The sequence below is a fragment of the Centruroides vittatus genome, unplaced genomic scaffold, assembly GCF_030686945.1.
Source record: "Centruroides vittatus isolate TY-2023 unplaced genomic scaffold, ASM3068694v2 contig_439, whole genome shotgun sequence".
Classification (NCBI taxonomy): domain Eukaryota; kingdom Metazoa; phylum Arthropoda; class Arachnida; order Scorpiones; family Buthidae; genus Centruroides; species Centruroides vittatus.
Genome location: NW_027122239.1, coordinates 2,827,667 through 2,851,965, shown reverse-complemented (window position 1 = coordinate 2,851,965; position 24,299 = coordinate 2,827,667). Strand labels below are relative to the sequence as shown.

The following is a 24,299-nucleotide window of genomic DNA, read 5'->3' as shown; positions in this document are numbered from 1 at the left end:
GATTGACCTTATACATTGAATTCTAAAAGACTTAATATTAAAAATATGAAATTATCAAAAGAAATTGTTGAATTGAAGAATATATTCTGTTTCATTTTATTGAAGTATCCTATTAGAAAAGTGAAGATTTTACTATAAATATAGTTCGTACGAACAAATTAATTTAAAGTCAGATTGAAATATTATAAAGATAAAAGTACTAGGAAGTGATGATCGTATAATCGAAAAATCACAAACTTCCTGTGTAAATAAGTCCAGTGTCTGGCCATCTGGTAGACTCAATGCTATTGTATTTGTGTGCAGGATAATCAGGCCAGAAGTGTAAACATCACGTACAGTAACCTGAGATACAGACTGGTGATTTACACAGACATCGTTGTTGGCACATACCTTGAAACTTTCCGTCTCTAATCTATCTCATCATAGGTTAGAGAGGGTAAGAAGGATACATTCTTCAGCCGCCAAGGGTCAGTCACAGAATAATATAGACGGTCAGACATGGACTCAATGTGCGACTGTACAACTTGATGCTGATAAATAACATAAGAATACTGCTGTAGCTTCTTAAAATGAGGTCTTTGAACTATTGTGCGGTTTTTGATTACCAACGAATATTTCAGCAAGTTGTCTGAGTATTCAGCACCATAGATTTGTTATTGCAATGTTCTGAACTGCATACTTACAATATCTTCGACTTTAACAGTCAATATATAATATAGATTTTTTTGTGTGTGTCTTATGGAAAATAACTTATTTCATTGTTGTATCGATATTATTGAAAATTAAGTTGATTATAACTAATCTAATTTAGAGATATTCGGCTTTTATGCTTACAGCGATAACAGAAAACAATTGCTTTACGTGTTTACATTGATTGACGTTCTTCAATATTGCTGAAGATAAATCATGTCACAGTTTTAAATAGAACGTAATTTTTCTTTCTAAACAATTAGATTAATCTAATTTAGAGTTTTATATTTAGAGTGCATAAATAAAAGATTTTGAAGATAAAAATTAAACGCAAAACACATCAAGGATTTTAATGTTAATTTAAGTATTAGAAAAAGAATTCACCAAATTAAAACTGGAAAACGAACTCTCCCAATATAAATTAGATACAACCTCTAATATGATGAATAATAATAAAATAATATTATATGACTATGCAAACCAACTCAAAGATATTACAAGAAACGAATTAGCGTCATTCTTTTCTAATACTTTAAAATTAGAATTCTCTGATTCAGAAGGCATAGAGGATATCTATTCAATCCCAAATTCAAATGTCCATATTAAATGTATAATTTTAAAGTTAAATCAGATAAGAAATAGAATCCTTTCAGCTTTAATAATGTTAATTTAAGTAAAAAGCCAAGAAAGTTTAAATATTAAAGTTTTCATTTTAATAACAATAATATTGGAATTTATCCGGTATGTAATCTTTTAATCGGTTATTATTTTAAATCAATTATAGAATTACAATTCAATTTATTAAACTTTTAGTCTAAAATCAATCAAATAATTTTAACTGATTTAAGCATCAAACTATTATTTTTGTTATGCATCAGTACCTTATGTTATGACCATAAAATAAGTTTATGTTCATAATCATCTAAGGAAAATTAACAATTGACGTTTCTATTAACAATAAAAATTTTTTAAATAATGATTTATTAGATTTGAATAGGATATAAATGAAAAATTTTATAGTATAATAGAGTTATTAATAATACTAAATTGATTTAAAATTAGAACGAATGCATTGAAATCATCATTAATTCATATTAAATTTAACAAATATCAAAATCAAACTACAGCGATTAAAATTTTATATAATATAGCCTACACAGGCAAATTTGCAAATTATTAAAGGAAAAGTATCGAGTTAATATCGAATGCATGATTTAAAAAAATGTTTTATTTAAGCATGATAAAATGCTAAATTTTAAATTATTTTTATTTTTTAAGCAACAAGAGTAGAGATGTTTACATAAATTTTATAGCCTTTCCAAAGTGATTTTTTTAAACCCCAAATTTTAATTGAAATAATTTTATGAATTAACAGTATTCAATTTATTATAAATATAAGATGCTCAAAATTCTCTATTAAGATGTTATACTGTATTACAGACTATTAAATCATTAAAATACAGGCATGTTATATTAATTATAACAAAATAATGTAATTAATTGCATCTTTACAGTAATACAAAATAGGCTAATTTTATATTAGTAAAAATTAGTAAACGTTAAAATGACTAAGAGAATAATTGGAAAAATAAATAAAAAATTCTAAATGTTTATAATTAACGGCCTGATGTTGATAAAAATTTCAAATAATTATTTAGTTCGAAGGAAATTTCAATTAACTGATTCATTCGTCGACAGCGTATTATCAACAATTCCTCTTTTACTATTTTCCTAAATGCATGCATTCCCAACAAAATTTTAAAATATTATTTCAAACTCTACAGATGGATAAACGGCATATTACAACGTTTTATCTACGCGTAAACATCGTTACCGAGACAACATTACGATATTTATCTCGATTTTATCAAACCACAAAGGGTTTGTCACATGTTTATATCGGTAGTACGCATTTACGATCGCCAGATGTTCGTTTTGACACTTTGTGAGCTATGTTTCTTCTCTTGCAGTTTTTCTCTATTTGTATAAACTTTTCTCGTCGTTTGGTTGATAAGATATATCTTATATTATTATTATTATGAACACTTTCTTTGTGGATTGCAAAATTTCATTTTAAAATTCTCTAAACTAACGAATGAATAATACCGTGCGTTTTTATTAGCATTCTTTGCAAGAGTAAACAATCTAATTGCCGTATTCCTAGAATCTATATTGTAATTTTCATGCTGTGTAATAAAAACTTTACGTGTATATTAGATATTATTTCGTAAATCTAATGATAAATTAGATTTACGAAATAATTTTGTGTAAGATTTCGTTATGTTTTAAGACAAAAATAAACAATTGGAATAAAGAAAACTGAAGGAACTGAATTCGTACAGCAGTTCTAACAGAAATTTATCACCGTCATTTTTTTCTTTTGTTATGTTTTATGACTCTATATTTCATTCAGAGCATTTTAAATGCCGTATCTAATTTTTTTGTCATTCACATAAATAAGGTTTGCCTATTTGTTTTAGTTTGAATAGTAACTACTTGCTGATTTTATTAGACTATAAAATTATATCGCAGTATACATCTTATGTAAGTTATTATTTATATTTTTAACTTATTTAAAAAAAATATATGCAGAAATAATTTTAACTATTAAAATTCAATTTCTTAATTCCTTATTGCTGTCAAATTAGGTTACTATGTGAATTGAATATATTCTGTGTGTTCTAAATATCATTGATTTAAAGAATGTAATTCCCTTATGGAAATAATCATCCCTATTATCTAGTTAGACTAGAAAATGCCGGTATCTTGCTTTAAATCAAAATCTGATAACGACAAACTTTATCAGTTATTTTCCGCAGTGGACTATAAATAAACTTATAAAAACAGCTAATTTCTCTATTTCGGTTTACTCCATATATCTTATCATACGAATTTGAGTTCTCTTAAATACCTAAATTGTAGTGTACACGTGATTTTACTTTATACAACAGAATAGAGTTACAATCTGCTTCTTTAAATTGAGTTACAATTAAAATTAGATCCATATAAAAACGTGTTTCTGTTTTAAAAATCTGTTTTAAATTCTAACCTGTAAAATTTTTAAACGTTACAGGTGCATTTAATTACATCACAATTTTAAAACATTCTAATCCTTGTTTTCCATGTAATTACTATTTAACAAGCAATTTTACTGTGGCTCCAGTTTGTTAGTAATGGGTGTAAGTGATAACTAGTTAAATCTGTTATTCATTTCTACAAAGTAATTCAATTTTAAATAATTGTTACAACAAATTCTGGAACTTATTGATATTTCGAGTACGTTGATTCAGACTAATTGTATAAATACCCAGGTTATCCAATATATTTAACGAATGTTTTTTTATAAAATTGAAAGAATAAAAATGTTAAAGTTCAACTGAAAAGGGAGAGGCCTATTTTATAAATTAGACCATATGTTTGACTGTATGAAAAAAAACTATCACATGACTACAGTATCACGTTTTAAGATCTATTATACGCTATAAATAATGCATATAATGCGATAAATCAACAGTATTTTAAGTTTGTTTTTTTATAAACAAAATTTCAAAATTATAATTTTAAAGTGTATACAACTGTAAACTAATGATAAAAATCCGGATATAAAATAAAGATATTTCATATAATGATAAACGTATCAAGTGACTATCAATTTCTCATTTCTCTTCTCTCATATAGCATTTAGGAAAATATATTTTGAATATACGGTTGAACTTTTTCAAAGTTTTCTCTTTTTTTTTTTTTTATTAGTAATTATAAATATGAATTCTTTTTATAAAGAGGTAAGAAATGTAAATGATCTACCTTAGTTTATTACCGTTTAAATTGCAAAATTTGGCCCAATAAGTTTAGTTCCTATATTTTTCCATGAAAAGTTCTACAGTATTTACTTTTCAGTATCCTTATTTATTCAATTCATATAAGATATTAAATAATATGTTACATATTATCATTATTTTAAAGCTAGTTTATTGATTCTTATACTTCGAAATTTAGGTTTAATTTTTAAAAATTTTATAATTATATTCTACAGAAGCATTTTTGTATAAGTATTATTCTTATCAAATAAGAAACATTTCTCTAAGAAAATACAAATTTAAATTTAAGCATCAGAATGGCAAAATAAAATAAAGACCTTGCTGTTTGTCTTTTTTAAAGCTTATGTTAAAGTGTTTTTGAATGGGATAGAAATATTTTAAAAGTTTTGTTAGTAAGTAACAAAAGATAATTTAAAAAACAAGAAGGCGAAATAAATAAATGAATAAATTTTATATTATAAATTTCAAAATTAAAGTAGGCTTAAATAAATGTAATTTAATAATATATTTTAACATTGTTAATGAATTGTTTTAAATTATTTTGTCGGTTCTTACTAGTTTCTTCGTTTATTCAGATAAACGTATTCTACAGACTTACATTCCTATTATTCTCGCAAACCTTTAACGATTTACAAGAATAACACAGAAATATCCAAAGCCTATATTCATTAGTTGTACTTTACAACTTTAATAAATTTACTTTACAATCAATTATATAGTTCTATACAACAGGCCTTAAAATTATATATCTATGCCGACAAAAGAAGAATATAGTCTAACATAACTTAATACAGCCTAAATGCCTACAATGTAGACCTACCTAGAAGACGAAATGTAAACTTTCTGTGTAAATTAGTGATTCTTCTTTATAAAATGTAAATGACGATTTTTTATTTAAGATTTTCTGACAAATATTCTAGGTTCATTTCTAATATATAAATGTTATAGTTTATATTATTAATAGTTTTTAATATAAATTCGAATCAATTCCTAAAAGTAAACTATATACAGGAAATCCTCGTTAGTTGGGAATTCAGAAGATGAAATATTCGCGACTTCGAATTATCCGAAATTACACATTCCCGTATAATATGCCAAATGCCATGTAACTGATATAATTTATTAAGCAAATAGAATATAGCTTCTTATACAGAACGCTATTTTCATTAATTAATAATTATTAATAATAATAGTAATATAAATAAACTGCAGGTAAAAAAAAAAACACGTGTCCGGGGAGAACCTCACAGATCTCAGATGGTTTTATAAAAAGTAAAGCTGAATTCCTCGAAATGTAGCCTAAATTATTTTTAAAGTGGCCCAAAATGTAGTAAGTCCCCCAAAATTAGTAGCCTAGAGCTCTACAAATATCTCAACCTGCTACTCGTAGCCAAATATTGCAATCCCGAAAGCAAGACATATTTTATGAGATAGAGGAAATAAAAGGATAATTCACAGGTAAGGTGACACTCGAAAATGCGTTACTGTAAAAGCAAAGTCATATTGAACAGATTAGAGTTGTTCTTGGTCTATTGTTCACTTATAGTATGGAAGCACTTCGATCTAAACCAGCGGTTCCCAACCAGTGGTCCGCGGACCACCAGTAGTCCGCAAGAGCTAAAATATGGTCCGCGAAAGATTTAAAACTTTTATTCATTTTAAATTATTATTCCCACATTGATACAAACTGAATTTAATTTTTACTAAAAATGTTATGTTTTCTATTACAATAGTACTGTTAAAGCATGTTACTCAAGTTTAACGATTACTTATGTTAAAAGTTTTCATTAAAGTTTATTTTTAGATTGACACAGTTTATTTTTCTTAAACCTTGTGGTCCCTGCTAACAACAATGAAATCAAAGTGGTCCCTGGTCAAAAAAAAGGTTGGAAACCGCTGATCTAAACGAACGAGTTAACATCGCATATCACAGTTCAGACAGAATTTTCATTTCGAATTTCGAACTAACTGAATTTCTTAACATGTAGATCTCCATATCCCGGTCGAGACAAACGTACAGTTACGAACTAACAGCATTTCGAACTATCCGAGTTAGAATTAACGAGGATTTCCTGTATATGTATATATAGGCCTATCATAAACAAATACACAGAAAATTTCAACAATTTTTAGAGAATGTTCATAAATTTAATTAATCGAATTATATATTATCATCGTAATAAATTTAAAATGATTTACTTAATTATAAAATTCTATTTATTTATTATAGAATATTTAGGCGTATTATATCTTTTACAGAAGCAAAAGGATATGAATATATCGTAATTAGCGCAAAATATTTTAACTTTGTAAATGATAATTCATTAAATAAAATAAAATAGGATTATAATTTTAAAAAGTATATATTAATAATTCTTAAAATTTAAAAAAGTTATAAAGAAATGCTCAGTTATAATTTAGATTATGCTAATTGGCTTCCTTAGAGATTCCCGCCAAGATAGGTGTTATTTTACTTGGGTTCAATCAATTTGAAACAGACATAGTTACACGCCAAGGATCGAATAGAATCATGTAGGCCTAAGAGACTATTCAACAATCTAACGGAAAAACATTATAATAAATTCTACCATAAATAAACAATTGATTAATGTTGATATAAGCTCTTCTTTACAGAAAATCGTGCATAAAAGGCGACATACTAGTCGTTTCCTTATTACAACACTTGTTACTTGATGCTGTATCATACAATAACTACATATTAAACAATGGTGAAGATGATTTAACCTTGACTGAATCACCTGTTTTTAATGCGCTTGATTTCAGAATTATAGTTTCTATTGTTAATAAAAATTTGCTTTCCTTAATGCTTTGAAGTTTAAGTTCGTAAATATTTATTGTTTATAGAGTAAATTAATTTATAAGTTAAAATTAAAATAATCTTACCTATAAAGTATAAACCTAATCGAAGAATCAATAATAGAATATAGTGATAAGTTTATTTGATGTTTAAAATAGATTAAATAATATTGAATGAAATCATTTAAAGATCCTACCTGTCTTTAAGCTATAACAATACATTATTGTCACTAAAGTGGGTCTTATAACGTGACTGTAACACGATAAATATTTAACTTTCTTCGTCACAGATAATGGAGAAGAGAGTTCGGATGACTTAAGTCAAAATATAAGTTAAGATTGCCTCCAGCATCGAATTATCCATTTCTAAAGTGCAAATGTTTCTATGAGTTCTCCTTTCATTTCTAAGTTTGTTTAAGGGACAAGTTTATTCGCGGGATGCATGTGATATATAGACTAAAGCAATAGAACAACACTATTTTTTGCTTTGTCTGTATCTTCAAGATTTCTATTATTATTTTGCTACTTTAAAAAAATATTTTAATTCATAACAATACTAATTGACTTTGAATCATTTAAAATATGACTCATTCTAACGAGGACTAAATCTTTATACAAACAAAGCAAAACAAAACATAGGCCTGTAGTGCTTGGTATAGAAATTAGATTACACCACTTTAACATGTAAACATCTTTTGCAAGGCCAAATAAATCTGACAGCTTTGTTTGACGACGACTTGTACCATTAAGTAAACTTTCAATAGCTCGAAATATACTAATTTTACTAACTTGTATTGTTAACATAAACAATGACGCGTTAACACGCCGAAAAGGTACTATAAACATGACAAATTTAACTTAAACATTCTAATTCAAAACAGAAATCAATTTTAATATTAGTTCATTACGTCTATAGCCCCCTCTGTTATAATAATTTAAATTAAAAATTTAAGAAAACTAAAACTTAAATTTAAAGTTTTATTTTGTTTTAGATTGATTGTTGCTTAGCAATCATTTCGAACGAAAAAAAAAAACATTAATATTTAGAACTAAAACATAACATTAACACGTAGTTATTGATTAATTGTTATTACATTGAGTTGAAATATAACAATTTTCAAAATTAAAGAATGTTAGTAAATGCTTGCAATAAGAGAGGTAAATGAGTTAATCTTTATCCTTGACCCACAGGAAATGAATTGAATGTAAATAATGTATTACAAAACCATTTATTTTATTTCATAACAAAGCTAAGAATTATAATAAGTCCACGCCTTTTTACACATGAAACCAGGTAACAGAATTTCGTAGGCGTGGTTATCAATGGAACGACTCGTGATTGGTTGTCGTTAGTAGCTCCCTCCTGGAATTTTATTATTGTCAGCCAGGAAAAAGGACGGTAAACGTCAGTTATAACTTCGGTATAATTTTATTTGCCATCAAAATCAATAGTAAAAACTTATAAAATATACAAATAATTCGGTAAATAAAGCTTTAAAATTTAATACGGCAATGATTTTTAAACTCGTTAACGAGTAGAAAAAAAACAGAGTAAAGAAGACGTGTTACTTTGACAAGTTGTCGGCGTTTTTTTTTTTTGTCCTTACGTATATATTTTTTCTAACACGTGGTTTCGCTTTACAGGAAATCCAATGGGTGGCTAGTAGCCACGCGAATGTCCGATGGTCATTTGACCATGACCGGCGGGGTGGCGCCTCGAGACAGAACAATTTCCGGTCACGTGGTTGTATGCGGTTGGAGGGGCTGTTAAACAGGGTGGGAAAATTTCGCTACAGTCGTGCATACATTAGACAACGCAGCTGCTGTCCACATTCAGAGCGCTTTAAAATAATCTCGGGATGCTGAACAGCTGCCGTTACGAGGGTCAACATCGTCCCCCGAATGCGGCGGGTCCACAGGGTTCGGGTTATACTCCGCCACCTTATAGCATATCTCCTGATAATTTTATACCGACAGCCGACAGATATCGTCCGAGTTTCCAATCTGATAGGTGGTCCTGTAGTAGAAGTCAACAAGTAACCAGCATTGTCGGTAGGTAATTTTTTGCTTCTGATTACTCCTTTCACTGTTCTTATGTTTAGACTAAAGTCCCTAGGGGTAAAAGTTCTATTCGTCTTAGCGTACAAATCGCACAATGGACTGCACTAGTCACAGTATATTAGATTGCGCTCGTGCAACATAGTTCATTCCCAACAAAAAGGTATTATTATTGTTGATTTATTCTTACCTGTGCTTGTCAATCAACATGTATTTTTTTAAGAGTTCGTCGCATGTACTCTTTAGCTATAATTTTCATTTTACGGATTACTTTCGTGCTAGATAAAATCCTACTCGAGCTCCGGCACCACACCTGTTCTTCGTCTTTGTAAACGCTAACACCTTTCGAATATTTATTTACATTTAGTCTTAAAAAGGTTCTTATCTTATAATTTATTTCTGACTTAAATCAATCCAGATGTTTAAACCAATTTAGGGATTAGTATAAGTTAGATAATATTCTTATTGTTTCTGCAATGTTCTTCGGGAGAAAAATTAAACAAAATTTAGTTAATGTTAGAAATAGAGAAAGCAAGGAGTGAATTTTATTTCATATCAGGTAAATGCTATTAATTTGTTTTTAATTTATATATATATATAGGCTATATATTTTTTTAATTACAGTATTTTAAGCTTAAATCAAATGAAAGATGTTATCATTCGTGGTTTTTATGTAATATATTAAAATAAGAATAAGCAAACATTGCAATTTCATTTAATCATTTGGCTTATACCTACTAAACTTATTAATATATTTAATTACCCGTGTCAAAATTTTTATGTTGCTAGAAAAAGGAGAAATTTTAAAATATAAATATTTTATTGTTCTAATTCTAGTTATTGATTTAACAGAATGTTTTGTTGAAAAATCTTATATAAATCAAATTGAGTAACCGAAATAATTACTTAATAATTATTATTTAACTTTTTATAGCTAATACACCTTTATATAAGTCACGAATAACTTTTAAACTTTTGGGTTTAATATTTTAATCTAATCTACACTTTGTAGATATCTACATCTTTTTTAGGCTACTCATACTATTTACTACAGAGTTAATAAATTTAGATTCTAAAGTAGTATAAAACTTTAGAAATTAATTTAGCAATTTTATTCTAAATTTAAACTGTGTAAATATCAGGGGGTTCTTTTGGAGCGTGTTTTTAAGTTTTAGGCCTAAAGAATGTGATTATAGGCCTAAATCTCAAAAACCAAGAGCCATATAAGTGCTATTTCTTATATTAAAACTACACACTAATGGCGAATTGCAAATTCATATATTGATTAAAAATAATGCATGCAGAAGTCAATTTAAACTAAAATAATAGGCCTATTCCTGTAAATTTAGTTTATCAAACATTTCATTAACTAACGTCTAGTATTTCTCTAAATGCTAAATATTAATCCCGTTTTATTTTTTTTAAACATTTCGAACTGTAAATTTAAGTTAATTTTTATTAAAAATTAAAAAATCAAAAGTGATATAAGCTAAAACTAAGAATTTGAATTTGAGGATAAAAAATAGAAAACTATGAATTAAACATTCAATAACTTATATATATTACTACATCAAGATTTCTACGACAATTGTATTATATAAAAATGAGGTATACAGAAATATAAGTCTATACAGCTCTATTACACCGAACTAACACACCCGGAACTTTTCTTAGTTTCGATGATAACATTTGTAAAATGTGCATTATCGAATCAAAAATAAACTAAGTTAACAATGAGGAATTAACCCATAAATGGAATAGAAACTTTTTTAAATCACTGTATTCTATACCAAAGATTTCAACCCTTCTTTAACTATAATCCCATTACAAAAATAGTTCTCTCTCATCTATCACCTTAACATAAGAAATATATAGGCCTGTAAATATTTAATGTTGATGAATAGATTATAAGAATCATCTGTTCATTATAGTTATTTATTTTAAATGTAAAATTTTTATAATATTCCTGTCAATTTTGATCTTGCAGCAAAAATTATTATATAGCTTTTTACTGTTGTTTTAATTTTGTAAATTCCATAGCTCATTATATGCCAAAGAAGAAATATGCATTAACATTAGCAAAGTAATATCTATTATCAGATAATTTGGTGTAGGCACCAATTTATTCTATTCGATCCATTGGCGTGTATCGATGTCTATTTCAAATCGATTGAACCCACGAAGAACAATTAGCATAGGCCTAATCTTAAATCCTGATTATTTATCTTCTAAAAATCTTTATAAATTTTATAATTTTGTTAATTTTGAGAACGTGAAAAAATTCATTGTTAAATTGCTTTGAAAATTAGAGAAATATTTAATACGAATAATAGTAATCTATTCAAAATCGTTACATCATTTTTTCCGTACAAAAGAAAATTCTGCCGATTATCCTTTAATTAATGCAGTTAAAATAATGAAAAGGTTTTTGGCAATATTAATTTAAGTTATTATAAATATACACATACGTGTATAGGCCATATTTATATCAAATAATTGTATGTATATGCATTTATCAAAAAAGCATAAAAATTAGTACTACTCTTCCGTTAACTTTTTATTAGCGACGATAATTGAAAAGTCTTTTCTCTCACCAAAGGTATAGTTATAATAAAAATTTCTTATTTTTCCATACTACATTAGAAAATGAAGGGATATTTTAGAAAGAACAATAACTTAATATAAGAAAAACTTTTTAATTTGGTCCTAATCTGAAAGAAAAAATTGACAGATGTTTTAATGAGAGAGATATGCGATTTATTTCCAAATAAGATGTTTTCAATTACTGATTTTATTCATTTTTTTACATATTCTTATATTAAAAAAATAAGGAAAACGCACGTTAACTCTTCTCCATCTATTAAATTTATTATTATTTCTTCTTTAAATGAATTAATGACTTTTACATTTTTTTAAATAATTTTTTTATACGGAATATTGTCGTTCACTGTAAAACCTTTCATACAATAAAAATGCATAAAATAAATATATATATATTAGTAACTTATCTACAATCATATTCAAATACCATTTGTATTTACAATTGTTTCGTGTAAAGTAGTATAAATAGAACTATACTACTTTACGTTACTATGATAATTTTTAAGAATTGATCTGAAGAAATGAACTAGTGAATGGATGTTTGCTTTTGCATATCGTAATGATATTTTGGACTTTTAACTGTTCCTTGACTGATAAGTTAGAGTAATGCCGTAACTAAATCGAGGAATGCGAAGTAAAATAGCTTAGCAGCTCCAGTCGTGATAAACTGAATTTACATGTTATCATTGATCTAGTATATGACTATGAAAAAAAGCGGAAATTGAAATTTTCTGTAAGAACAACTAATTATTAAAATACATTGATTATCTTTAATATAAAATAATGTGAAATTAAGATGATTTTTAGTTTCTTAATGTTCCTCATTTTGTTCTCTGTTCGGCAGTGTAAGTGAAAACTTTAAATTCCACATTATGAAACGTAATAACAGGATTAAAATTTAAAATGATCCATAAACAAGATAAAAACGAAATTGTAATGTCAAAATTTTATGGCCCTTGAGAATTTTTACTGCAAGTCTACAAATAAACCAAAAGTTTAGGCCTATAGGTTGTATTCTGCCTTTAACAAGAGATTTAAATGAGTTTTGTTATAAAAATTTTAATATGCCAGCAAATCTGCTAGTATCAAGATAAACTTGTCGAGTTTTAAACTCATTATACTTCATTAAATGATTATTTTCCATTGATACATTTTTCAAACTCAATTTGCAAATTTAGATCTTAACGCTGTCTTCATAGAAAGTGACAATAATATACGTAATGGCTTATTTTATGAAATTTAAATTAATTTAATTTTAAAATTAAGTTGAAATATCGAACAATATTTTAAATTATTCTCAATTTTTCTTCATTTTAATACGATTTAAATGTAGGCTATTTATTCCTTCTTTAAAGTAGACTTCAGCCATTTATTAAATATTGTCCCCTTCCTATTAGAATTTTATAAATCTATAGAACATTTCAATAATAATTCAAAATTGTTAAATTAATTCATTTAGAAAATATTTACGAGCATGTTATGGGTTTTAATGGATTACAACTCCTAGCTTTGAATATTATATTAGTTAGAAGAAAATTGAACTAAAATTTGATTTTTTATTTAAAAAACAAAGTTTACTTTAATTAATTTTACTTTAAAAAAATTAATAAAAACAAATACCTATTTAAAAAATTAGTCATAACTTTTAAATATAGTTTATAAATCATAAATTAATTTTGAAAAATAATGTGTATTACTACTACAATAACTAATTTTTAATATAAAAAAAAAAACCCCTATATAATCATCTTATCTTTGAGCATTTATTAAATTAATTCCCATATGAAAATTACTATTTTTTTTTACAAGTTATAATTTATAGATTCAGTTAAGACATTAATGAATGCCACATTAGTTAGCATCAATCAAAAATTGATAATCTTCAAACTAAAAATAAAGAAATAATAATGTATGACTTGATATTATAGAGAAATTGAATTTAGCGCCTTCTTTAAAGTATTATTTTCGATATTATTGATTCTTAAAATCGATAAATTAAAAAAAAAATTATAAATGAATCGTGATTTACATAAAATATCTACATATTAAAATTAATTTAAATCTCTGTAAAATAAGAAGGAATGTAGATTATAACTTGAAATTATCATCATCTGATTAAAGGATATAGCTGCTATTACTTAGTCATTGATTATAATTCATTAATTACTTATACAATGAAAGGAAGCGTGACTTTAAAAAAAAAAAATCGATATTCTTTCCGAATATTCCGTAAGAAAATGAATTCGAGTTTCTTCTTTATTAATTTGTTATAATCTTTCCTATCGAAAAAAGGTTATTAAAAATCACAGTTGTATAATATCATCGATCGGAATTACTTGGAATTATTTGTTTTTAAATTTCGTTTATTTGTAACAAATAGAAAATTTAGGACAGTGTAGATCTCAATTTTCATATTTTTAATTAATTATTACAAGTGTCAGGTTGAATTTTAAAATTTTAAAGCAAATATAGTAATAACTTAATAAATTTTATTCCAGAATGTCAGTTCTGTGGCATATTTTTGATTTAATTATATGTATTTTTATGATAATCGCATGCCTCCACTTAGCAAACATTTCCAGTAGACATTGCAAATTAAATTGCAAATATTAAGTTATTATTTTAAATCTAATCAAAATTACACATTTCAAATATTTTTCATGGTGATTAATTATTGTAGAAATTCAAAATTTGGTTCTAAAAGTTAGTTTAATTATAATAATCCTTCACGATTTAACGCTGTTATTATAAATCACTTCTCCATTTTTCATCGAATTCTATGGAAATATGTTAATAGACTTGTTAATGGAATGAATATGTAAGCGTTTAATATAATAATTTTTCTCTAATTACTTTGACTGTTTACTAAATATACTCACTCTCTTTCTTTTACAATTGCTGAAGTAAAGAGATTCATTTAAACTTAAAAAATTACTAAGGATTTAATATTTAAATCGCGTGTTTTATCATACAGGCATTATATAATATATACATGTAAAAAGTTTAATGAAGTTTTAAACATTGTTTAAGAGTCAAACACGGATTAAGACTACTGATTTACTACTTTGCATGTTTATTTTTTGGTGTTTTTTTTTAGAAGTAAACAAATGAAAAATTATTTCGGATCATTAAACAGTCCTACAACTTAATGATATCCGTTAAGACTGACAAGATAAAAGGTTTAGATATTATTGTTACAAAATAAAGTGTGTGTTCCACGATAAATTCAGCTATTTATTATAGAATAAGAGATCATTAAAACTCTAAGTTGACATACTAGGCTATTTTTACTGTTTTTAACCAATACTTGTTTTGTGTTGTGTTTACACAAATATCATAAATGATACTATTTCAATCATTTTTACACTAAACGTAAAGTTATTTAAATGCCTATTACGACAATTTTTCAGAGGGAAAAAAACATATATTGAGGCGATGCTTTTCAAACTGAGACGTTCACAAGGTGTATCTAACATGAGATTATATTCCTAAAACATAGTCTACTAATAGAATCACGAGTTTCGCTATCGAACATTACTTATTTTCAATACGTACACAGGTCTCTTCCTAACAGAGCACATTCCATCTCCACCATCAATTCATGCTTACTTTTAAGTGCAGTACGTATGAATCTTTTATGCGCTTAAATAATGGAAAGCAGCTTGCATCCTAAAAGAAAAACTTTAACGAATTGCATTAAATAAGTGTTGAATAAGCTAAGTGTAGCAGTTTATGCTCATATATACTGCAAATACAGACAGAAATATATGTATATGAGACCGCAAATATTTCTAAAGCGGTTCAAAGGCAGTTTGGGAACTGCTAATTTAAGCTAGAAATTAAAGACTAAGTAGAAGGTATAAAAGTTATTCTATCTCATATCTCTTGAATAAAATCGGTGGCATTTACTAGCTTAGGTAAGATTTGTAGACAGCATATTCTTACCAATATGAAAATATAGGATATGAAGTCTAAACTATATTTATTTGAAAAAATAAATTAAGAAAATCAAATATCGTTAATGTGCATATTAAAATTTGAAAGGTAATAAGTTTGTTTCGTTCATAGATCTAACTGAAAATTGGTAAATTATGCTTTCACTATGTTAATTTACGTGATTTTTTCTCGTATTTAGCTACAAATGAGGCTTCTGCCATTAGCTCTCAAAGAGCGAAAACTAAAGTAAACTTCTACCGAACTTAAACTTCTGTCTGAAAAATTGAAATTAGGATTATCATCCCAATTTCAATTTTATTATAAGAATAAATTGAATTAAATAAATAAAAATTGATAACTCCACACGAAGGTTGCAATTCTCTTCCGTATGATATTTAGCGGCTTTGAAGATGGTCATCTTCTTGAGTGTTTCCATAAATCTTTGTTTTATTAAATAGCTTATTTAATTAATTAAAACATAACTTTTGCGTTAATATTTCAATTAGTATGGCCAATAAACGTAAAAATAAGTCTGTTTCTGATAACACGAGCGGTATTTTACAGTATAGGTAGCCTATATCTTATGCTCTGGCCTAGTAAACCATACCTCTTTATTACCATTATTTTTATTTTTTCATTATAAAGTTATAAACTTTACTAAAAAAAAAAATATGCTTGATATTTTGACAAATTCCTGTTTCAACTCGAAAAATCTTTGCCTTATGTTCCACTTACTACCAAATCCAGTTACAAAACACAATCATAGCTCAGGGACTACCCGTAGATTATCATAAGATTATAGCGTGAGTTGAAGTTTTTTAGTTTTAATTTTTTTTAAATAATAACTTTGAACTTATTAGAGTTTATTCCGAATTATGATGTATTAAAGTAATTATTAATATAAACACTTTTTAAAAATTTTGTTTAGAGATGAAGCGAATCTAAAGTTTTTCGAAAATATCAACTTAATAGTAGTTCTTTTTAATAGAAATTATTTATATATTAATTGTAATTAATGTTTATAATCTATACTATTTTAAATATAAGTTAATTATTTCTCTATTTTTTTAATTTGCAAAAGAAGGAAAATTTTTATAATTAAAGAGTAATGTTCAGTATGTTTATGAAATTCTGTCTAGGCCTTTTAATGTTTATAATTCGTTTTTCCCGGTAGAAATATCACAGATCAATGGAAAGACTTGCTATTTTTCTAGTTTGAAATTTAATTTTCCATGTTTTCAAGTTAGACATTAAGAAATGAAATTCAAACCCACATGACGAGGAATGAAATGTGAACTTACGTTAATTAATCTGAAATTTTATATTGTAATTAATTAACTTGTTTCAGTCGGAATTGCCTTTATCTTGTGAAATCTGTAGATTGTTTATTCTACTTTAATTTTTAATTAAATTTATGATGTTTTTAAAACAATTCCATCGATTATAATTTTTCCTCTCTAAATAATAGGAACCGATTTCTAAAATAGCTGTAACTTTGGACCGAACTGCAATTTTACCAGGAATCACCTCGTGACACATTTTATAAAATTTACAAATTAGATTAAATGCGAATTGTAAATGTGGTTTTCTGGTTATCTCATATTTAATATTTTAGCATTAATTTTTGAAATGAAATTCACGTTTGAACATTATTTATTAGACTGAAATGGCTATATATTAACATAATAATCGCATTGTTATTTCGAAATTGTTTATTTTTTTCTTAAAATCAATTTAATTTAAATCAATTAGAAGTTATACTATTGTTTTCAATTTTGCGTAAAGCAAAACATTTATTTTATTTATAACAGTATTTTTAAAGAATATTATCTGAACTTAAATAATTTATTTGTCAATAAATTCTCAATTAAATTAGATTCATGTCTAGGAACCATTTTAGCCAAATAAATAGTATTCAAACGTGAATTTAATTTTAAAATGTTTTGCTAAATCTAATTAATCTTGTTTGTATCTATGTTATAAGAATAAATCAAAGTTTTGATAGAGATATGCAGTTAGATTGGAAATGTTAGGAAACTTTTAAACGGCGTTACAATTTGCTGTTCCATTTTTTTCAGACAGTATATAATATCTCCATCTTTTTCAGATAATATATAATATTCCTTGTTTTATATTACACAATAAAACAAAAGATATTTCATATTCACCTACATCCCTACCTAATAGGCAAAGTATAGGTGTCAATTGTGATTATAATTACAGATTATGTCATTGACCATATCTCAACATTGGAATCATTTTATTGTCGCTGTATTCAGATTTCTCGGTATCAAAATCATTACTTCTCATTCGATCTATTCACAAGTGTAAGCTTTATGAATAGAATAGTTCTAAACTGACAAAACTTAAAATAAAATTCGTTATTTAACATATCTATTCAATAAAGTTAATATTCACTGGAAATTTCTATGTAGACTCATAAAAAATTTTAGGATTTAATCAATTATTTAATGGATTTCTTTAATAGATTTACTGCTCATAATTAAGCAAATACTCTGTGGGGATTATTTATTTTATACAATATTTTTAGAATTTAAGCTTCATTCGTATATTAATAGAGGAATAAAGAATTTTAAGTAATCGACTCCTGCATAAGTTTAAACCTTTTTAAAGCTATTGGGTTTTAACGAATGATTATTTTTAAAATATTCAAAATAAATCAAACCTTACACTACTATAACTTAATCCAATATAGAATCTAGTTTCTCGAAAATCTTTTCTCTAATAAATTAGAGAATCCTACAGTTTAATTTAAAATATTAAACCCGTATTATAATGTTAAATTTTTTATTTGATTTCTCAAAATATTCTATTAGAATATAACAGAAGTTATTTCAGAAGACATATTTTGTGTAGTTTATAAAACGGTTATTAATCTATGTAACTTAACTTATGCTGTATTCTAATACACAGATATGTTATAATAAGTTAAAAAATATAGCTTATATAAAGCAGCAATATTTAAATAAATTTCTATGTAATTTCTTCTACTAGTTGACAAGTTAATTGCTATTCCACTATCACTCAATATTAATACCAAATATAAGTTTGTTTAATTATTATTAAGTCGTAGAGATAAAAAAAATATCGCGTGATAGCATTCAGAATATATCATTTGCCTGTCAATCAGTTAGGCTATTAATTAAACAAATCTATGAATAATTTACGTAATATAGGCTACGAAAAATAAATTATATAAGTAAAAAGTTACCAGCTCTGTAATATTAGTAAAGAACAAACACCGTATTTCTGTGATATTTCTTATTATACGTCTATCGTATATTGAATAAATTGGTGTTAATGTTAAGCTGATTTAACGTAGACCTTATTTTTAAATCCAATTTTCTTCATTAAAATAAATAAATATTTAAGATAATTATAACAAGAGGCGTAATAAAGAGACAAGAGGGACAGAGTGAGCATATTCCCGCAGGCACTCTCCTAATAAATTTTAAATTATTTACTATCTTGTCGATAGAAAAATTACATATCAAGCTAATATTAATACTGAAAACTTTTAAAAAAAATCATTATATGATTTATCATTACTGCATGCCGCCAAAACATGCATAATTACTGGGAAATGTCACATATCCCCAATGGAAAATGTCACTATAAATTTTGTATATTTTAAATTAAATAATATTTATTTGTTATAAATTTTATGTTAATTTAATAAAATAATTTAATTTTTTACAAGAATTAAATTATTTTCATTCTTTTTAGCCTTTTTTAAAATTTATTTATTTATTAAAAACGTCACTTGAAAAGGATATGTATTAAAATAGCCGTGTTGTTTTTGTTTTTTTTTCAATAACTTATTATTATTGTCAATAAAAGTATTCATTTTTAAATGAAATAAAACTATTTTACAATAGAAATAGATTTCCATGTAGTCTCATAAACATTTCGGTATCCATATTGAATTACAGTAAAACCTGTTCAAAATGGAACCTGGATAAAACGAAAACTTGGCTAAACGGAGAAAATTCTTCGAAAGAGAGCGATTTTCTACGTTTTTAGTGTATAATTTTACTGTAAACGGGAGAGGTTTTTGAGTACGAAGAACATAGCTTAACTTGGATAAAACAGAAAATTAATATTTTACTAGTAGAAAGTCAAGTCACATGTCAAGGGAAAATACGGATCGCGTCTTTCTTGATATTAGTTTTTTTTTTTTTTTTGGAACTAACCAGGGACAGAATCGGATATTATTTCAAAAATCGAGTGTGTTTGCGAGAATCGACTTTTCGAGAACCAGCAACGAATATAATTTATGAAAATAACGTGAATAAAATAACACAGTGCTACCAATTTGTTTTGTACGGAATAATTAGTAACAAACTAACTAGTGTTGTGGCCGTTGAGATCGTGAGATAGGAGGGGGTAGGGCGGCCCATTTTGCTTTTATTATTATTATTTTTTTAATAAAATAACTAGAATGTTTCTTTATTAATAAAAAGAAGTTTTAAAGTTTCTTTTCAATAGCAAAATCAGCATCAATTTATAGGAATAGGAACTACTATGGGCCTCCAAGTTTTCTCCGGACCCGGGGAAGAAATCTCAGTTGTTTCTTCCTTCTCGAAGGCCCTGACTAGTACCGAATATTCGAAAACAAGCTTGATTAATATGTTGATAATTAGAGATTGCCAGATCACACAAAATAACTCAGTCCTGTATTACTGTAATGCGATTAGAATCTCCGACATTAGAACAATACACTAGTTTTTGCAAACGAACAGATCTCAATTCTTGCATTCGGATACTTGAAGTCACTTTTATATACTTAAAAAAAAAAATTATTATTAGGCTTAATCCAAATTAGTTGGCTACAAAATGAGGTCAAATAATTTGGATTAAGCCTAATAATAATTTTTTAAGTATATAAAAGTGAATTCAGTGTAAAAAATAGGCCTATAACTGTGTGACATTTATTTGATGTAGTTTAAGATTAAAAAAATAAATAAATAAATACTGAAATCTGTTCAAAACGGAAAAAAATACAATAATTCGGTACCGTGGGGTTCCGGTTTACACAGAATTTACTGTATACACAGTGAAATCTGTGTAAACCGGGTGTGTATCGTGGGATTGTCTTTTAACTAATTACTGTAAAATGTAATTTTACAGCAATAAGTTAAAAGTGTGGTTGACTGATAATTAGGGAAACAGAGTTTCACGAATAACGTACACGTGATTGACAGAATTTACTTAAAATTTGATAGAATAAGTTGTTAGAACTTATTTAAATTCGCTCATATAAAACCGATTAGGGAAACAAAATTCAAAATAATCGTTCGTCGATTATATTTGCTGAATTTTATTATTTTCTCTTATTTTAATAACATTTTATAATAATTTTGCCATATTTAAGATTTAAATCCTTATAATTTCTTTATGTAATGTATAAGGGCGTAAGATTTATTATTAAAATCACTGTAATTCCAAGACCATTCATTAATTCTGAAAATTAAAAATTAAATTAAATATTAACTTAACGACTAAAGTAATATAAAATAAAATTTGCGTAATTGTTTATTATATTATTATTTTATTTAACATTTTAGAAATTTTAAATATAAAAACATATTTTTTTATAATTAGCAAAACAAAAATGTAAACTTTTTTAACATGTATTTATTTAATTTCCGTCACTGTATTAAGTTTATTGATTTATATTTTATAATTAATTATAACACTTGATAAGTAATAATTAACCAACAAACATTCTATTTAATAGATTAGCATAAATACATAAAATTTATATTTTTTAATAATTATTACTCCGTGTTCTAGTTGGTTTAACATAAAATTATATGTAAATTTATCGTTTGAAAATATACTTGAATTTAAAATTATTATATTCTTGATATTCTATGGCATTATTTTTAACAGTGGGAGAAAAATATTTTAATTAAAAAAATATATAGGCCTAATTATCGTCATCGAAATTGTTTAACTGTACTAAAATATCATGTTAAAATAATATTTATACGTCATAAAATTAATAACAAAAAACCACAATTGATTAGTTTTCGAAATTATATTTTGAATTAACTGAATTGCAAAATCCTCTTTCGATTTTGTAATATTAATATTATTATAATAACTAAAATCTCTGTTATTTTTAGAACGTAAATTAAACATTAACTAGCTTATATTGTCTATTCTAATTATAAATTGTTTAATTTATAATTAAAATGTAATTAATTAATTATTAACGCGTTTAACGTACACATATGCATACGTGTATATTAAAATATATTGATATATTTTGCAAACGATGAAGCTATTTCCTCGAATATGCAAGAAGGAATTAGTTTTGACGAAAACGTGATTGAATGTTTACGTGGGACAACGAAAAATATCATATAACATCAAAACAAACCAACGACTGGAATTTGATTCTGACAGCCCTAGAACATGTATTTACCTGTTTAAGTAATGTGGATAAATAAATATAGGCTCAGGAATATGAATTATTCGTATTAAATTACATATAAATTAGATATTTAAAAAAATCTAGAAACCTTAAATGTTTCTTTAAACTCGAATATTGGGTTAATGTGATGGCCTATTATGGTATTTATTATTTATTTACTTTTTAAAATATGCTCTTGCTTTTTTTTTTAAATAAAGTGAGTGACGTATTTATAGCAGTATTTTTTCTTTGCCGTTTGCATTCCTTTCAAACACTAACAGATAAGGGGTCGCTGACACCCCTAACTCAACGCAAACTTTGTTGTGTACGTTTATTAAACTCCTAATGAAGTATTTCATTCCTGGTAAGAGGGTTTCTATAGGTATAGCATTGTATATTGTAAATTTCATAATACAATACGTCTACCGACTAGCTTTTTTTTATTTAATTAATTCTTAATTGCTATAAAATTACAGTTATTTTAGGGGTTACCACATTAAGAGACTTGAGACCATTATATTAGCGAGGTTGAGGCCGAAGTTTCAAACGCGAAAACGTGTACGTCGGACGTTCAGCGCCGCTTTCCTGTAAGCCTAGAAGTTTGACAATGACGTTTGGAAAGTCAGTGAAATCATGCTCGACATCCCAAACGCCATTGTCAAACTTCTAGGCTTACAGGAAAGCGGAGCTGAACGTCCGACGTACACGTTTTCGCGTTTGAAACTTCGGCCTCAATCTCGCTATTATTGTAACATATATATTGACATATTGTAATGGTAAATAAATGGAAATAAATTCAATTCATAACAGAACTCTCCTAGACTGTATAGATGAGAAGATAACAGCAGCTGTTTAAACTGTAAATTGATCTCACTCAGTACAAAAATAAAGAAAGAATAAAGATAAAACCAAGCGTTATTATCATCATATCGAAATTTCATTTTTATTCTTCAAAATATTTAGTAGCAAAGGTACTTTTAATCTAAATATAGATTATTTTGATAAAAGTTGATTAAATATATAACCAAATAGAAAAAAACTATGTCACAAACATTCTGTAATATTTTCTTCTCACTACATATCGATTCTTTGTTGATCCGATTTTTTATTTTCTTGGAAAAGTCAGGTGTAGAAAACTATTAAGATATCTTTACCTACTGTAATTTTTAACTGGATTTTTATTTTATTTTTAGGTGAACTCGACTTAGGTAGTCTTCAACAGTCTAATTCTCAAAATAATCAAGTTATCGGTCAGTATTGTGCCATTTGTGGGGATCGAGCTACAGGTAAACATTATGGAGCAGCCAGTTGTGATGGCTGTAAAGGTTTTTTTAGAAGAAGCGTCAGAAAAAATCATCTATACACGTGTCGTTTCAAAAGAAATTGTGTGGTTGACAAGGATAAAAGGAACCAATGTCGATACTGTCGTCTTAGGAAGTGTTTCAGAGCAGGAATGAAAAAAGAAGGTAATTTTCATGCATAATAATAAAAATAATATTACTATTTTAAATTAATTGATCGAAAAACCATCAATATTTTCTATTTTGATAATCGAAATAACTATCAGAGTAACAATATATTTTTAAAATGTTAGTAAAAGTCAGTAATTTAAATAATTATAGATCTTTTTTCTTTTGTTTCTCTTCGTACATATTTTGAAAAAGAAACTAAATTATTTTCTAAAATAAGATCTCAACCATCTGGAAATACGGATGAACTACAAACAACAGTCGTAACAAATCCTTTAAGATACATTTCTCTTCAAAACTTCGCAAGATAAATAAATACGAAGGAGGGACAATTAGAAACCATAAGCTATATCTGTTTCGTCCGTTATCGCAGACGTGTCTGCGGATCAATAAATTTTAACATAAGTTAATTTAAGTAGTCTATATACGTCCGACGAAAAGACCAAACCAATTATTTATCTTAGTTGT

The 24,299-nt window shown here is 26.3% G+C and overlaps 1 protein-coding gene and 1 long non-coding RNA gene across 8 annotated transcripts in view; one reads left to right on the top strand and one right to left on the bottom strand.

Annotated features, from left to right (window-relative positions):
* LOC136977032 (hepatocyte nuclear factor 4-gamma-like) overlaps positions 1 to 24,299 on the top strand; it is a 61,461-nt gene that overhangs the window by 19,092 nt on the left and 18,070 nt on the right. The window contains exons 1-2 of one of the 7 annotated variants that reach the window (XM_067272460.1): positions 8,506 to 9,377; positions 23,556 to 23,828. In XM_067272460.1, coding sequence (XP_067128561.1) covers positions 9,185 to 9,377; positions 23,556 to 23,828 — 466 coding nt within the window. In that variant the 5' untranslated portion in view covers positions 8,506 to 9,184. Of the gene's footprint in view, positions 1 to 8,505; positions 9,378 to 9,558; positions 9,943 to 22,469; positions 22,524 to 23,555; positions 23,829 to 24,299 lie in introns of those variants that run through there. The other 6 variants (XM_067272457.1, XM_067272458.1, XM_067272456.1 and 3 more) reach the window with 6 other exon arrangements.
* Positions 5,770 to 6,575, bottom strand: LOC136977033 (uncharacterized). Its single transcript, XR_010881024.1, has 2 exons — positions 6,403 to 6,575; positions 5,770 to 6,064 (listed from the first exon to the last, which is right to left on the bottom strand). It is a non-coding gene; the product is annotated as an uncharacterized lncRNA (long non-coding RNA).